The 16276-nt window shown below is 45.2% G+C and overlaps 1 protein-coding gene across 7 annotated transcripts in view; it reads right to left on the reverse strand.

Annotated features, from left to right (window-relative positions):
• LOC126535281 (uncharacterized) overlaps positions 1 to 15582 on the reverse strand; it is a 93860-nt gene extending 78278 nt beyond the window's left edge. For 3 of the 7 annotated variants that reach the window (XR_008613391.2, XR_011895664.1, XR_011895663.1), the window contains exons 1-3: positions 15368 to 15582; positions 1441 to 1577; positions 1309 to 1376 (exon numbers count right to left, since the gene is read on the reverse strand). Coding sequence is in view for 1 of the 7 variants with exons in the window: in XM_072289189.1 (XP_072145290.1) it covers positions 1309 to 1376; positions 1441 to 1577; positions 15368 to 15472 (310 nt within the window). In the remaining 6 variants the exon portion in view is untranslated. The remainder of the gene's footprint in view (positions 1 to 1308; positions 1377 to 1440; positions 1578 to 15367) is intronic. The other 4 variants (XR_011895661.1, XR_011895662.1, XR_011895660.1 and 1 more) reach the window with 3 other exon arrangements.
• Positions 15583 to 16276: the final 694 nt, after the last annotated feature.

Raw genomic sequence — 16276 nt, forward strand, 5'->3', positions numbered from 1 at the left:
CGAAGGCAGAGGTGACGCAGGCGTTAAGCACTCCCCATACCTGGGCCTATCCCCAAGATAGCACAATATCGGGCCGACCCACGGCGGAATTGAAGCAGGTGTTAAACACTCCTCATGCGTGAGCCGATCTCAAAGATAACGGAATGCCGTAGCGTAGGTACAGTGCGCCATTAACGGGACCACATACACAGCTCGTCATCTTTCTCCACAGAGTGGAAGGACACTGAGTTCTTTGCGGTAATTAATACGAGTGAGAACTACGCGTAATGGTCTAATAAATTGCTAGCGCTATCAATGATTTCCTTTCTGGTGTAGCTGACATAGTTCCTCTTGAATTTCGCTGCCTTCTCTCTTCAGTAGAATAATGCGCAGTCCAGCCTAATAAAATTGGTCATTTTGGTGCTTTTTCCTATTTTTACAGTCTATTATTTAACATATATATTGGTCAATTGAAGTGAAACATTCCGGTCCCCAAAAGTGGCCATCGCCGATTCTCCTGGAAGAACTTGTGCTAGTTTGTGGCCGTGTGAATGACGTTTCAAAGTATTTTTCTTGAAACAAATTTTGGTGGTGAAAGCTGTCTTTGAAACTTCCGGGAAGAAGCGATGGTTGTTGGAGGTAAATTCTTTTTCTTTTTGAAGTGTTAAAGTAGGTGTAATGACAAATCTTACTTTAAAATGGTCTAATGAAGTGGTTTTTTCTTTTGAAGGCATAAGATATATGCTTATGAAATTCCTGGGTTTTGTTGGCTCAGTAAAAAAAAGCTGGAAATTGTGCATTTTCATAACCTTTTGCATAAACATCGTTAATGTTTCTGCAATATTATTTTGAGTATATTTCTCGCCGCTAAATGTTAAAGACGGAGATAATATTCAAATATAAAGTCAAGGACATTTCTAAAAAAATTATTTCATAATTAGGCAAGGAGTCACTTTTTGACGATGTTGACAGCAAAGTAATTACAGAATAAGTAAATTTGAAGTTCATAGCTGAAGTTAAAACGAAACATTACGGCCATCTAGATAAAAATACCTGAGATACCTCACTACGCGAACCAACTTTGCGCTTGTCATCTAGACATTTAAATTGGAGTAAATTTTGCTTGTGGCGACAAAATATTTTTTGACCTCCACAAGTAACCTTTCCGGTAGGCAAATTCTGAAGTATATCATCACTGTATGTTTATTTTGTGTCTGTGTGTGTGTGTGTGTCTGTGTGTGTGTGTGTGTGCGTGCGTGCGCGCGTGTGTGTGTGTGTTCGGTACCGTCGACTTTAAGACAAAGAAAAGAAACATTTAAAAACAAATACCTAAAGAATAGACGTCCAAGTGCTTCAGCCGATGCGGGTCAAATTTTCCCAACAGCTTCATAGTAATCCTAAAAGTAGAAATAAAATGAAAAAGTTACTGCGCTTTTGAACTAGTGCATACGATGACCTTACTTCTTCCCATTTTCATAGTAAGCTTTCATAAAAAATATTTGTTTTGGAGTAATTGTGTGTATGATTTCCACTTCACATTCGAGATCGGAGGGTCCGTTCGTCTCATAGGTCCATATACTCTCCTTGGTATTCAAGAACTGAAATGGAAAGGGGCGTAAACGCATTAGCTGGCCTTCGCTCTTTTTATAACCAGAAATAAAACGTTCTAAGGAAAACAGCTTATTCCCCTTAAAATTGATCTAATAAAAAATTTAGAGGACACCGTAAGCGAAATACCCAACCGTTAGGTTCAGAAGCATCGCACTTATTCAATTAACGTTTCTGTCTTAAGCGAAGAAGAAAATCGATGTTCGATAGTTCGCCCTGCCAAAACGGTATATTTTGTGACCGAAATTGTAAAGCTTTATGTTCTTGCCATTGCAGGTAGCGCATGATTAAAATATGTGATAGATAGAACTTCCGTCAACTGCAACTACGCAGTTATCCGCCAAAAATGCACAGTTATTTCTAAGTTGGGATGCTGTACAGTATGGCCCGAAATTCCCACTTGTCGGATTTCGCTTGGCGGCATTGACAGAAAAAAAATAACGTGGAACGTGCCAAAGGGACAGACGATAAGATGTTGCAGTAAATCCACGTAGGGCTTCCTCATTTCAAACGCAGAAGACTGGGCAACAACATACCGTACCAGCGGCGAATACTTGTGCAATGCCCTAGCTGCCGGCTGAATATTCAAGTCCAAAGTTCACTCTCTGCCATGAAAATATGCCAAAGGCCTCCTCCTATGAGAAAATAAATGTCGCATATACCTGTACGCCTACCACAGCTTCGACATCCCGCGACCTTTCAGGGTGAGGCACATGAAAATGTGGCAGACTTGCTTGACCAATATGAAAGCACCACGACTAGATTCGTTTGAAGGGAGCGCCGAACACAGCATAAGAGCCACGAGAGAGATTTGAACCGCAGAAAGATTTTTTTTTTCAGTCGCGTACTTGAGACGTTCCCCTTCACGAATTTTTTTGCATAAGACAAAACGCCTTCTTGTGTCATGAAACCGAAATCAACGTGACGGTATAGTAATGTTAGCAGACGAGATGAGCCCTTTCTTCGCCAGGTGTATACCAACATATGAGACTGAAAGAGGCATAACTAACTCATGCGTAGCATTAAAGAATAGCTGTTTGATGGCGCCGTGCGTGAGCCGCAGGCAAGAGTCGACTCCTTTTTCGAAGGGTCACATTCACGACGTTAGCATGTTTAGGGAAGTTCGCGCACTTTTCGGAAGTTAGCTTTGTTGGCATCGGTGTATCTTTCTCTGATTATCAGTGTATCTCCTGGGTCACTAGCTAGTTCATTGCGGCCTGGGTAGCGCATCGGGCTGCTGTGCTGAGTGAACGAAGTTCTAAATCAACTATCAGAACAACTTTCGTAACGGAGGAGGAGGAGGAGGAGGAAAAAACTTTATTCTGGTCCTGTACAAGGTGTTGCCACCTGCCTGGCTAGTCCCATGTCGGGACCAGGAGGTCAAGCCTCCTAGCCCTATCACGGGCGTACTGGACAGCCAGGACTTGAGGGATATGATCTGAAGATCTGATCATTCCTAAAAACCGATTCCGGGAAATGCCAGGGCCGAGCGACCCACACTCCCAGAGCAGATGTTCAAGCGTGCATATCTCCTTTTCGCATGCTTTGCATAAAATATTCATGTCTGTAATGTCATACCATTCCTTTATTTGTGCAGGTGAATAATAAGACTGTGTTTGTAATTGCCTAAGTGTAACTGCTTGTGCTCTGTTTAGCCTATAGTGAGGGGGTGGAAACTCCCTCCTTTCCATGTAGTAATGTTTTGTAATTTCATTGTATGTAATGAGTGTATCTCTCTGTAGGTTCTCCAATCCAGCAGAATCAAAACCATATGTAAAAGCGGCCCGGTCTGTAAGGTCGCGGGCGACGCTGTTGGCCGATTCATTTGGATTGACAGGAATGTCCTCAAGTGAACCAAGGTGTGCCGGGAACCAGTAAATGTAACGCGTAACATTTGTTTGCATTTGGTTAATTATTCTAGCAGCCTGTGGGGCAATCTTTCCCCTATTGAAAGCTCTAATAGCTGTTTTCGAGTCACTGTATATTTCTGTGAATCTATCGTCTGTTAGTGCCAATGCAATGGCAACTTGTTCAGCGACTTCAGGTTTGCTAGTGTAGACCGTGGCGCAGTTGGTGCATTTGCCCTGATGATCCACTACCGCCGCCGCGAACTTAGTTCGATCCTTGTAGGCAGCCGAATCCACAAAGCAGGCTCCTCTGCCCCCTTTATCCATTTTCTTGATTAACGCCCTGGCTCGTGCAACTCTCCTGCTGATGTTATGTTTTGGGTGCATATTCCTGGGTAGCGGTGCGACAATTATGTTGTCTGCGAAATCTTGATGAACCTTAGTGTAATTTGCTGGATCCGTAATGGGGTTGATCATGATCTTGTCCAGGATTGATCTTCCCGTGCTGGTTGTAGATAACCTCGCTATTTGTGATGTTTCTTGGGCCTCCGCGATCTCCATGGTCGTGTTGTGTATTCCTAACTTCAGCAATTTTTCAGTGCTGGTTCGAATTGGGAGCCCCAATGCGCTTTTAACAACCTTCTTGATCGCTGCGTCAAGCTTCTTGAGTTGAAGCTGCGTCCAGTTGTACATGGCAGCGGCGTATGAGATATGGCAGAGTACGAAAGAGTTGATTAACCTGATGAGGTTATCTTCTTTCATGCCCTTGTGTCTTCCTGCCAGGCGTCTGATCATCCTGTACGCGTTATCCGTTTTAAGGATGATTTTCTTGACTTCCGTATGGTTTCCACCATTCGCATCAATGAAAAAGAGAATTTCTGTATGTAGGTATACATTGGTTTCCGATAGAGGTTTCCATCCCTTAGGCCTGCCCCCTTTTTCCCGTCTATAAAGTAGCAACTCCGATTTATGTGGGGAGCACCTGAGTCCAGTAGGTGTCAGGTATTCCTCCACCGTCTTGATCGCTTCAGTCAGTGCGTCCTGTATCTGCCCTTCACTGCCACCAGCACACCATACAGTGTGCCATACAGTCAATGCCCTTAATGTTGCGCAGCTTTCTGGACAGACCAATCATGCACCGGTTGAAAAGGACGGGAGAGATCACCGATCCTTGGGGGGTTCCTCGATCTCCGAGCTGAAACTCTTCGGAGTATGTGTCGCCGACCTTTATCTTCGCTGTGCGTGCTTCGAGAAAGGATTTGATGTATTTAAACATCCTCAATCCCAGTCCAATGTCTTCTATCGTTTTGAGGATGTACTCATGCTTGATGCTGTCGAACGCTTTTTCCAAGTCTAATCCGAGTATGGCCTTCGTATTTCTAGAATATCCGTCGAGTATGTGGGGTTTAATTTGCTTCATGGCATCCTGCGTGCAAAGTGCGGACCTAAAACCCAGCATGTTGTGAGTGTATATATTATTTTCCTCTAAGTGGTCTTTTAGCCTATTAAGGATTGCGTGCTCAGCAACCTTCCCCACGCATGATGTAAGAGATATTGGCCTTAAGTTGTCCAAGCTTGGAGGTTTACCCGGTTTCGGTATTAGTATAACTTGGGAAGTTTTCCATTCGTCTGGGACCTCGCCTGAAATCCATGCTTCATTGATGAAGTCTTTCAGCGATTCAATCGACGGCTCATCGAGATTGCTAAGTGATCTGTTTGTTACTCCATCAGGACCGGGGGCTGACTTTCGATTTAGTTCACTTAACACCCTCCGGATTTCGGATGTGGTGAAGGGTTGGTCGAGCTCAGGTTGAGCGGCTCCCCTGTATTCTGATGGAAGTGGTTGGTCCTGCTCATTTCTAACTGGTAGGTATTTGTCAACTAGTTGTTTAGTAACTGTTTCGATGGGCTGATCCTTAAGGGCTACGTGTATAGCTCGGACAAGGCTGTGTCTCTGGTTGGCTTTCGTGCCTTCTTCATCCAGCAGATGCTTGATCAATTTCCACGCCTTGCCGTTCCTTATTTGCCCATCGATTGACTCACAAAACTCGTCCCACTGTTGCTGGCAGAGGGTGTTACAGTGTTGTTCGATTTGTTTGTTAAGTTCTGCGATTCTTTTTCTCAGCCTACGATTTAGCCTTTGGGCCCGCCACCTTCGGGTTATGGCTTCCTTGGCTTCTAATAAGTGGGCAAGTTTCGAGTCCATTATCTCTACATTAGTGTCTGTAACAAACCTTTTGGACGCTGTTTTGATGTCCCTTCTGATGCCCTCACACCAGTCTCTGAGATTGAGTTTGGTGGTTTCTTTTCCGTTTTGGGCTCTTAACTTACGAAAAAGGTCCCAATCTACTACCTCGAATTCTCGAGTTCGACCTTTCTCAACTTGCAGTTTGACTTCTATCACGTAATGATCGCTGCCAAAATTCATGTTTGTGCTAGTCAATGAAACATGCTCTGCGTTCTTAATGAACGTAAGGTCAGGTGTGGTGTCTGTGCAGACAGAATTGCCGATCCTTGTGGGATGTGTCTTATCCGTGATTAAGACCAGGTCTAGCTCATCCGCGTGGTTCCACAGATTCCTGCCCTTGACATTCGTCGTAGTGTAGCCCCATAGCTCGTGGGCTGCATTGAAGTCTCCTAATATAATCAGAGGTCTACTTCCAGCTACATTAGTAGCCTTTTCGAACAATCTCTTGAACTGTTGTTTCTGGTGTTTCGGATTGCTGTAGACGTTGAGCACGAATAAGCTATTGTTCCTTTGATTTTTGTGTGAAGTTGGAACTACAACCTCAACCATGAGGTACTCTAGGTTTTTGTCTATGATGCCTAAGTCATGTGAAATGTGTGTAAGCTGCTTATTTACAAGCACGTACAGGCCCCTACCAAATGTTTGACACTCTATGGCTCTGTATCCAGTGAGTGTGACATATCTATATCCTGTCTCTTGAAGTGCGATAATTTCCGGTTTAGACTGAAGTGACCTAAGGTATTGCTGGATGATGGTACGTTTGTTATTGTACCCCCCGCAATTCCACTGCCATATTCGAAATTCCCTCTTAGTGTGAGCCATATTGCATATTCATCTCCCTCGCTTGGGGAGTAAGTGTAGCTCTGAGGAATGACGACCCGCATTGTTCCCTTACGTCCATTGACATAGTCATCATTTCCAGGGTTTTGATTCTTTCGCCGAAAGCCTTCAGTCCCTCCTTAGGGTCATTCAGTGCCGTCTGTATTTGGCCTACATTCATTGTCAACTGTGAGACACTGTCCATAAGCAGCTGCATGTTGTCTTTGAAAGACGCCAGCGCTTGTTTGCCTTCCTCCATCTGTGTTTCAGTGTTCTTGAGCTTACTTTCAACAGCCCTACGCTTGGCTGACATAGGTCCCTCCCCAGTAGGCGCGGGGACTGGGGCTTCATTGCGTGTATTAGTGCTTTCTTTGTTTTCTGCATGTTTAGCCTCGCTTAAGAGTTTCCTTATTGCCGTCATCTCTCTAATCATTTTCTGATTCATTTCTTTTAGTTCTGCATTCTCTTGCTTAAGTCTTTCTACTTCACGATCCCTACTTTGCTCTGGGGGTGGGTCACAAAGCATGGCACTTACCGGATCGGTACGCGCGTCGTCGGCCCAGATAAGTCTTGTCTTATTGGTGTCCTGGTGAGGCAGCTTCTTGTCCGCTATAGCCGTTCCCTTGACTTTGTCAGCCCACGTGAAACCGTTGCTTCCTTCCCCGGGTTTCGATGCAGCCTGTTGACTGCGATCTCTTGATCCGGATCGCGCCCTGGATTGGGATCTGGATCTTGGTCCGGATCTGGACACGCTTCTTCCCCGGGAGCGTGAGCGACTGCGGGACCTGGACCTGCCGCGGGACCTTGATCTCGGCGGCGGGTCGTTATGGTCCTTGTTGACGTTGGTTGCTAGTGCTCTTTCGTTTCTCCGTTTTCTGACCACGTGTGGAGTTGTATAGCGCTGCTTACACGTTTTGTCCGCCGTTGGGTGTGGGCCACCACACAGTTCACACCTAGGTTGGCACTTATGTTCGTCAGTCGGATTCACTGCACCACAGCCTCGGCATATTCTCTCTTGCGGAAACGGGCACACGTCAGCTCTGTGACCGAGCCGACCGCAAGCGTAGCATACGTCGACTTGTTTCTTGTATAGTGAGCACCTTACAAGGACCGGGCCGTATCTGACGAAATTCGGAACCTTGTGTCCATCAAAGGCGATGATCACCGTACCAGTATTCTTGATTCGTTTAACGGCGAGAGCCAAAGGGTTTCTTGGATTGACTATGTTCTTCTCCAGCTCTGCCGGACCATCTGCTACGTCAATGTTCCTTATCACTCCTTTGCACGTGTTGTGAGGTGCAGCCTCATATGCATTGATCTCGAAGCTGCATCCATCCAGGTTAATTGACCTTATTCTCACATATTTCTCAGCATTCTCTCGTTCCGGCGTACTCGCCACAATTAGGTTTTGGTTGACGTTCGGGCATATGATGTCTGATGCAATGTGGTCCGAGCTCAGACCAGCTGCTTGAACGATGGTTTTACCTATCTTGGTGGAGCCAATCTTGCCAATATTGAGTCCGCCGCGTGGTCGGAGTATGATCTTAAAGTGATCTTTCGGCAAGTATGGCATTCGGGACGCCCTGGCGATCCTGTTCTTCACTCGACTGCCGTTCTCGAATGTTCTAGGCGACGTAGCCATATGAGGCCTAGCTCCTGCTGAATTCCCGCTAACACCGGATCTGGTCGAAATTCGCCTAGAAACTGCTGCCTGCCATCTGTACTCTTCGGTACACTCGTCGGGAGGTAGTTCCTCCCCTTCCATCATGACTTGCATGTCTGACTCGCCTCCAATGGCCACACTCAGGCGGCACCTGGCCTAGCGCGGCGGTGGTGATGGCAGCTCGAGAAAGTCCCTTAAGATGCGAAAAGTCGACCCACCGTAGAAATCCTGGTGTCGCCGTGATCCTCTCGATGCTAAGCGTCGATTTACGTGACCGAACCAAGGGTACACTCTGATTAACGGGTCAAAACCGATGTTGAAAGCGGGAGCCGATCTTTCTCCATGTTCTTCGATGCTTCTTCTTCTTCTTCATCCTTCGTAACGGAGTATGTGGCAATGTATATACATGTTCAGCTCCGCAACGAGCTTCCATCACGCCGACATGGTTCACTGTAGATGCGGAACATCGTAGGTACCGATTTTCAACGAAACACTCGGACGTCTACTTGGAGTAATGGGTATGTGCGACTCGGTCTCTTCTCGTCCTCAATGAACTTGTTGAATACTAGCTTGGGTCACTGAGTATGTACCAGTAGATGTATGCCGATATTTAATGAACGTCTCTGACGCAAACTTAGGTAAGTAGGTATGTGCCATAGGGAATGTGTCGCTCAGACAGTGACTAAGAAGATCCCTTACATTTCTTTAAAGCCGAGCAGAATTCAACCGACGTCACAAGTGTTCCTCAAGTACATAAACCAGACGCTTTAGTTGACTCTGCTATAAATGCATTCCGTATGCGCCGCTTCTCACCGTAAGTCTACGCAAACGCTCCAGGCACTGCATCATGATAGCGCTGTTTATGTGCCTCTTTTCAATGAAAAACCGCCAACTTGGGTCATTGAGTATGTGCCACTGATTCTGCGGCAAGCCAGGACAGAACTCGCAGCGTCCGCAGGCAGCTGTGCGCCGCGGTTCTTGTTTTGGAGCCCACTCATGATGATTATGATGATGCTGGTGATTGTCCCATTTGCATACCCTTTGAAACGAGGCGGGGAGAAAAAGTCACCTAGCCTGCTTGATTTAATCAGGCATGTCATGTTTTTTTTTGTTTTTTTTTTTTGGTGGGGTATTGTAGTGGTCAAGAAGGTTGCCAACCTTCTTGACCACTAGCTGTGACTGTCAGGGACTATGACTGTCCGCTCGTATTATTCTCTTCCCTTATTTTTTCTACCAATATACTAAACGTCTCTTACTTATCTCGCCTGCTGACAGGTTAATGCTTCCGTCCACTTTAAACCCAAGCATTTCTGGAAGGTCGTGGCGGTGGTGGTAAACCTTATTGAACGGAGGTAGGGGGATGGGAGATGGCTGAGGGATAGGGCTCAGGTAAGGTCCTGGGTCTGCTTGGCCTTCTCCGCACAGTCCACCAGTAAAAGCTGTCAGTCGACGTCCCCAGCCCTGAGCCAGGCGGTCCAGTCAGTCTCGCTGCTCACAGGGAGATGAGGAAACGGAAGCGAGGTGCACTCCCACATTCCGTGTGTCACTCTTTGTGAACAAAGCCTACATAGGTCGCTTTCCTTTTGCACCCCGTGATTTTGTTAAGGTGTACGCTACCAGCGGTTCTCACTGAATGAATCCCTTCCCGTTATATTAGCATGTGCCGAGTGGCCGCCGGATTTTTACTGAAGCATACGTATGCCTCATCCACTTTCGACTATAATGCTTTAGTGTGTTTTTGCCATCAGGCAACCGGCTCCAGCCTCAAATAGCAAGGCACTTCCCTTTGGGTTATGGCACAGATGTTCCCTACTAATTCTCTGTTGTTCGATGTGTTTGAGTCTAAATTATACTTTATTTCCTGCCGAAGCTATCCCTACTAAAGTCTGTGATGCACCACCGCGCATCCTCTCTTTCCTAGATCTCCACACCATTATCTTTCATAGCCGTTCGTAAGTTTTTTGAGAGCTCCGAGAGCTGTTAGATTGTTTCAGTATAGTTTTGGTGCGGTTTCGTCTCTTTTGCGAATGTTAACGTTATGCACCCAACGTTTTATTGGGCATTTGTTTATTTTTGCGCGAACTCCCTCCCAATCATTCTATTTTCTCGGTATTTATTCCGTCGAAGGAGCACCTCTTCGTGTCTTCCCAGCTTTCTTGCTTCTCGATGATCCCTTGACACCTGCTTACGCTCTTGCATAGATTCCTTTATTTCTTTGCTCCACAACCCACGTGGTCTCCTGTTTCCAAATATTTTTTGGTCCGTGTTTGTATTATTTTCTGCTGCATAACGTTCCTTATATTCGCAGCCTGTTATAGGAAAAGTCTTCATTTCCTTCTCTATTTTTCTTGCGATCTCTGTTATTGCTCATCGTTTATTATTTGGAAGTTCTGATGCTACTGGTTTGTGTTTTGGGTTAATAATTCTCTTAGTGTATTGTCAAATATCTATCATCGTTACGCAGGCTAATATTTCCATGGTCCTCTATTATGATTTGGTTTTGTTGTTCATAGATCAATTCTGAGACTAAGGCGCGGTTCATACACGACTGCCTCTTTCCGCATTGTCACGTGACCTGTTCACGACACTTATTACAGCGAAGCTGTTTATGGTTAGGTTTCGGTGGAATATTTATGTGTGTGAGCAAAAACTATCATCATCAGCAACGGCTCACGACACTGCTCGTTCGATCCTGGTCGACTTTGGCGCCCCTCAGCTTGACTGCGCTAACGCGCCCGTGTAACTGCTCCGCCGTTCGTCGTCGTCTTCCTCAGCTGGCTTCGTTAATGCTCATCATGCCAAGGTTCCGAAATTGCCCATCTCTCTGCGAGGGCGATGGCGTACTGGCTCACTTTCAGTCGGTACGGTGATTTAGTGCTCAAATTTTTTGACTCAATATATCGCTCGCTCTTTAGTCATTACCTTCTTTCACAGCTGTGTGCGACGCCACTCATCACACCAGCGTTCCCACACTGCCGTCCCTCTGCAAAGGCGTGATTTCACTGGCCCACTGCCAGTCGGTGCGGTGATTTAACACTTAAATTATGGGGTTTTACGTGCCAAAACCACTTTCTGATTATGAGGCTCGCTGTAGTGAGGACTTCGGAAAGTTCGACCACCTGGGGTTCTTTAACTTGCACCTAAATCTAAGTAAACGGGTACTTTCGCTTTTGGCCCCCATCGAAATGCGGCCGCCGTGACCAGGATTCGATCCCGTGACCTCGTGCTCAGCAGCCCAACACCATAGTCCCTCAGCAACCACGGCGGGTTGCGGTGACAAGAGTGCTCAAATTTTTGCGTCACTATATCACTCGCTCTTTCGTCATCGTCTTCTTTCACAGCTGGGTCCGACGCCACTCATCATGCCAGCGTTTCCATGCTGCCCGTCCCTCTGCAAAGGCGTGATTTCATTGGCCTACTGCCAGTTGGTGGGTGATTTAGGTCTCAAATTCTTTGCCTCTATATATCACGAAGCGAAAAAAAATACGACTGTATGTAGCTAACGTGCATAACAAATGTAGAACAGGAATGAATACGAATGTATGAATATGTGTGCGTACCTTTCGTCATGATGACCACAGTTCTAGACAATAAATGTGATCGTGCCTTTGTTCTTAATTCTGGGTAACCTCTTTGGCAACTGTTTCAGAGCGTCGCAGGTCATTCATTTTCGCAGAATAGAATGGCTCATGATTTTCTCATGGTCAACTGCGGAAAGATTATGTTACTAACACTGCTCTAGCGCTAGAGCTCCGTTGCAATAAGTATATCCGTCTAAATCGTCTACGTTGACGTTCGTATCTCCCCCTAAAAACTCCTGACCGGATTCCTTGAACTCATTGATACCGCTTCTAATGCAATGATTCAACGGCTCATTTTTATCTATCCTATCACTACATGTCAATACGTAGGCTGCTCCCAGCCTTGTGTTTTTTGCCTTGTCATGTGCCGCTAGTGCACAAATGCTCATTACATAAATCTTTTATAAGTTGCCACTTCAGACTTTGCCTATTAGCAAGCCTACGCCTCCACCTTTCCTTGGCCTAGCCTGTATGTTGCACGCTTCCTATACAAAATTGTCACATAAAGGCGGCTGTTCCAAATGTTGTAGATCAGTTTTGGTCAAGGCGTAAACACGAATGGCTTCGTCATCAGATGCATTTAAATTTCTAGACATCTTTTTGTCCAACCCGGCATGTTTATGCAACAAATGTTACATTCTCTATTACAATAATTTTGCATATTTCCCTTACTCCTTTTGGTTCAATTCTGCCCTTTACTTGTGTGTTGTTACAGTGAATACTTAATCTTATATCATGATTGCCTGGAGCCCTCCTTGCAAAGCTACAGCGCACGCCGTGAATAGATGTCCAACTGGTGTTGCTGCACTTTCGCTAAAATGCACCCCGTCACGCATAAAAGTGCCTTCGCGTCCTGATCGGTGCACTTCTCTGTTGATGTCAATGACTGTACAATTCATTCATTGCCTTAACTAGCGTCCAATTGTACCTATTTACTGCAAGCACTGCCGTTTAAATTGCATACCTCTGCCTTTGAACTTCTGGCATTGCGCACACTGCGGTTTGTGCTCCCTTTGAAACATTCCGCCGGTCGGTCACCCCTATGGCTATAAGCTCCCGATCCCTGCCCCTTGTCCGTGCAATCCGCCAATCCCTCCACCAATTATCACCACTAGGCATCTCTCCTGTACTCTGTCCTACATGAGCCTACTCACTTTCCCTATCAACTACCTAATCTGTTCTACGCAAAGCAAATTAACCTGGATTCGTTCACATCCACCTACCATCTCTGTTATTGCCGGTTCTGCTTTACGCATATTAGAATCCTCAACAATGACAACTCAAAGATTTTCCTCCTCCTTGTCGCCGAAATGTGCACCTGAAGCCGCCATGCCCTTGCCTCCTGTCTTATCCTTGCCTTTTGCGTTGTCTTCATGCGCGACCGGCACGTCAATGGTAGCGCATTCGTGACCACAACTGAAGTGTCGCCCCTGCTGTGTCCGCCCATGCGTAGGTGTTCCCCCTTCGGAACCAGCGACGTTCGCGGTGCTCAATTCGAAGCGTTCCTCACTGCTTTGCGGAATGGAGTGCCTCAGCTTCGTTTAAACCTTAGCTAACTTTTATTCTTCTTCCTTCCTTGGATTTTGTTCGCTGTTGAGTTCTTTTCTGGCTTTCCAACCAACTTCGACAGCTTATCTTTCTCTAGACGGTCTAGCCGCGACCCTAGCACACATACTCAACGGATAATAGCTGCATCGTTTGCTCCGGGTACTGACTCAAACCGCGTTTGATCCAACATATACATATATACCAATGAAAAATATTTTGTCTCACTTTGCGGACACTCTGGAAAAATTAAGGTAAATTTTGTTCGAAACAAGTTCCTAAGAAGAATTGAATTTGCAATAAAAAAATTGACCCTGGCCATCACATAGGGAGAAAAATATCGACCATCAAAGGGTTAATTTAGTTAGTAAGCGAATGTTTACAAGCTTATACGGCTGATAAAACTACTATATGTACTCCGTAGAGCTATCTACTACTTTCTTATCGCAAACAGTGCTTCGTCTTTCGGGCGCAACTGTGAATTTCTTTAAGTTGGGTGAAGACGTAAATTGTGTGCCCGTTTACTGCCACGGATCTCTTATGACGACAATTTTGCACGATGAGCCAACTAATGCTCTCGCATCAAAGAAAGCGCGAGAGAGAAGCCAGGTTGTCACACGGCGCGTTGCTGAGCGTTCGCACGCAACGCAGCGTCATTCATTTCGGAGGACACGCCAAACCATCGAGGCGGCGGTGATAAATGGCGCCCAGTGGTCTCACAGACGAGAGATATTGGATTCCCACTGCAGTACACGCCTCGTAAATAACTTGTTTCGGCAGTGACAATACATTGTGTGGCTCTATTCACTAATTTTCACTAATGTTCTTTATTCTAATGTTCTAATGTTCTCTATTCACTCTATTCACTAATGTCGACACAGTCATCGCGACATCAGTTCTCGAGAATCGTTTTATTGTTTATCCTACCATAGAGTTTCATATTGTGGGGGCAAGCGTCATCTGTACAATTGAAAAATGTGCTTTCATGGTGCTTATAATCATCAGTTCTTGTACACAATGCTGCAGATGGGCATCAGCCAGGAAGCTGTACGCAATAATGCCATTCACCCTGTTAGGATAGTTCATGCTCATTCGAATCTCTCTCTCTCTCTCTCTCTATATATATATATATATATGTATATATATATATATATATATATATATGGGGCGATATTAGTCTTGGATACTTCGGTTTGCTTGACTAACGCCAACTTGGGTCAGTAGATATGTGTCGCTAGTATACGCCGCCTAATAAATTGAGGAAGACATATTCTTCATTTTGTTGATCATACAGGGCCGAATATTACGTACCGCATATTATCTCACAGTCTTGCCTAAATATACGTTTAGCACGTAACAAGTGGGGAATTTGATGCGGCGCCGCTAGGCCTGTCCACAGGGCAGCGTCAGAGAAGCCTAGCCGCATATACCTCTCCCCAGGATGCGTTGTGACGATAGCGATACGGAGTGACTAATTTTCTTCAGGGCCAGTTCAAATAACGTCGACATGTCATTTCATTTTTATTACTCTCAAGTTTATACGCATAATAGAGAGGAGTGGTACATATATAGATGGAATTATCGAACACAATGAAGTCTAACGAAAGAGAAGGAAATACAGAAGTACATCGTGCGCTAGATGGGTTCTACTGGTATTTTTCAATTTCAGTGGTATACTACAAAGTGTCCCTGAAACCACTCCTTGAATCTTCTTCGAACACCTACATTCTACATTGATTACTAGATATTCAGTGTGACGCTGTTAGGTGTTTAGAGCAATTTTCTTCTTCTTTTTCTATGGTGCTTAATATTTCCGCCATATCGAGACCGCTCAGACATTTCGCACGTTAATGTATATAGCTTCGCGCTGCTGCATAAATGTCTTTAATGCCTCAGATTATTGGCATTTATTTTTCTAATGTGCACGTTACAAACCAATAGCAGGAACTAAGGCGTGCATTCAGACTTTATGCTTGAGCGGATATTTACAGTTTACTGTAAGCGATCATTGGAACGCTTGTCGAGAATTTAAAGTGTGACAGCCCTGAAACTAGTGCATATGACATAAAAATGTTACCTGACTCATATTGAAAGCTTTTCTTGATACCAAGGGAAACTTGCACTCCAATAGGGCCAAGTGGGCAGCAAGCAGCAGTATACCAAGCAAATGTCTTTCTACCATCTTTCTCTGGGGAACATATCGAACAGGAGCGAGCAACACACCTTACGGCACAGCTGTGCTTCTGTGAATACATCTGCGTTGTTCACGAGTATACGTGAGCTTCTTTTGAATATTACACTCCACAGTCTGAATGTCTGCAACCCAGAACTATTGTGCATTGGGAATTAGACGTTGGAGCATTGCGTTTTTTCAGAGTACTGCGCAGAACCTTATAACTTTATAAAGACATAACAAAAGGATGCATTGATTATGCGTCCTTTTCCTTATATGGGTGGTGTATCATTCCTTGGGTCTTCGGACACGTGTAACTTCTAATTTGATTCGCAGTGAAATTCATGTAACCAAAAAAAATATGCGGATCCCACGCACTCTTGAAATAATGTAATCGAAGCTGTGTATGCTGTTTGCTTTGATTGACGATTATTAGCGGTGACGCTGAAGGCGCATGTGTAATTTCTCCATCGTTTAGTCCGGTGTGAGGCTGGTGAGTTTATATTAAACGTTACCTCGCGTGTGCCACTGCTGTTTGTCTGCTTAATCCACAGAACACCTGGGAGGCGTGTTCGCTTGAGGCATGTTGCGTCATTGTTCGTAATCTCTGCGAGTTGCGCATTATCATTGCCTCAGATGGCACATCGTATCGTGGCAGAGGTGCTAAACTTTATTTGAATGTTGGGCTCTAGGTAACTCAAATAAATGTTGCAAAATTGTGTCTATACATTGCATACATACACTCGCAATTTGCAGCACATTCCGTTGCATAGCGAAGACACTTCCGTTCTGCGCAATGCCTGTTTCGTGCCT

This window comes from Dermacentor andersoni, chromosome 7, assembly GCF_023375885.2.
Source record: "Dermacentor andersoni chromosome 7, qqDerAnde1_hic_scaffold, whole genome shotgun sequence".
NCBI lineage: Eukaryota > Metazoa > Arthropoda > Arachnida > Ixodida > Ixodidae > Dermacentor > Dermacentor andersoni.